Consider the following 950-nt stretch of genomic DNA (forward strand, 5'->3'; position numbering starts at 1 on the left):
GGTCGCTATGAGTTGCAGGCGACTCGACGGCACATAACAACAACAGCAACATCCAGCCACATGGCAAGGTCAAAATCAATTACTAGAAAAGCCAATAAACATGTCACACTACAGTGATGATACACTGTAGAGATTGTCATCAATGTCATAAAGTAAAATACATGTGAATGATTGAATGGAAATCACTGTGCTCTGTAAACTTTAACTAAACTATAACAAACAAAAACCATGCCATGTCCTGCCATATCCTCACAATCTTTGTTATCTTCAAGTTCATTGTGGCAGATACTGTGTCAATCTATCTCATTAATGATCTTCCTTTTTTTTTTTTTTTGCTGCCCGCCTACTTTACCAAACATAGCATTCTTTTCTAGTGATTAGAATTTCCTGATGATTTATCCAAAGTAAGTTGGGCTGTCTTATAAGCTCCCTCCCAAGAATGTGACTCTACTTCCTCCAAGACTTATTGATTCTTTTGGCAGTCTATTTTTTTACAGCAGTCCATTCAATGTTTTCCAATGTCAATATTTTCTAACATTCAGTATTTTCCAACATCACAATCTGAATGCATCAGTTCTTCAGTATTCCTCGTTCCTCGTCAAGCTTTAGAAAGCATATAAGATGATTAAAAAGATGGCTTGGGTCAGGCACTATTCTTACACAAAAACTAAAAAGTGACCTTGTCCCACATAACATGGAATCTATATGACAAGGAAATACTGTTAAGTTTTATAACTTTAAACTTTCACCTCTTTGACGATTCATTCTTTAAACAAACATCCCATTATCTGTACTGTACTATGGTACAACCTGCCAGCCAGGACTTGTACTACTCTATTGGTAGATCTGACAGACAGTCTGTCTGTCAGATACTCCTCTAAATCTGAACATTCAGATTAAGACAGACTAGGAAGAAGGATTGGCCACCCACTTCTGAAATAGCAGGCCTC

At 37.2% G+C, this 950-nt stretch overlaps 2 protein-coding genes across 2 annotated transcripts in view; one reads left to right on the forward strand and one right to left on the reverse strand.

Annotated features, from left to right (window-relative positions):
• PLAC8 (placenta-specific 8) overlaps positions 1-950 on the forward strand; it is an 8752-nt gene that overhangs the window by 3278 nt on the left and 4524 nt on the right. The window lies entirely within an intron of this gene.
• The window catches only part of LOC102864840 (FXYD domain-containing ion transport regulator 4-like), a 3278-nt gene continuing 2995 nt past the window's right edge, over positions 668-950 (reverse strand). Inside the window, exon 2 of the mRNA XM_006885309.1 lies at positions 668-701. Coding sequence (XP_006885371.1) covers positions 668-701 — 34 coding nt within the window. The remainder of the gene's footprint in view (positions 702-950) is intronic.

The sequence above is a fragment of the Elephantulus edwardii genome, unplaced genomic scaffold (genome assembly GCF_000299155.1).
Source record: "Elephantulus edwardii isolate Elephantulus edwardi_28Jun2011 unplaced genomic scaffold, EleEdw1.0 scaffold00042, whole genome shotgun sequence".
In the NCBI taxonomy this organism is placed as follows: Eukaryota; Metazoa; Chordata; class Mammalia; order Macroscelidea; family Macroscelididae; genus Elephantulus; species Elephantulus edwardii.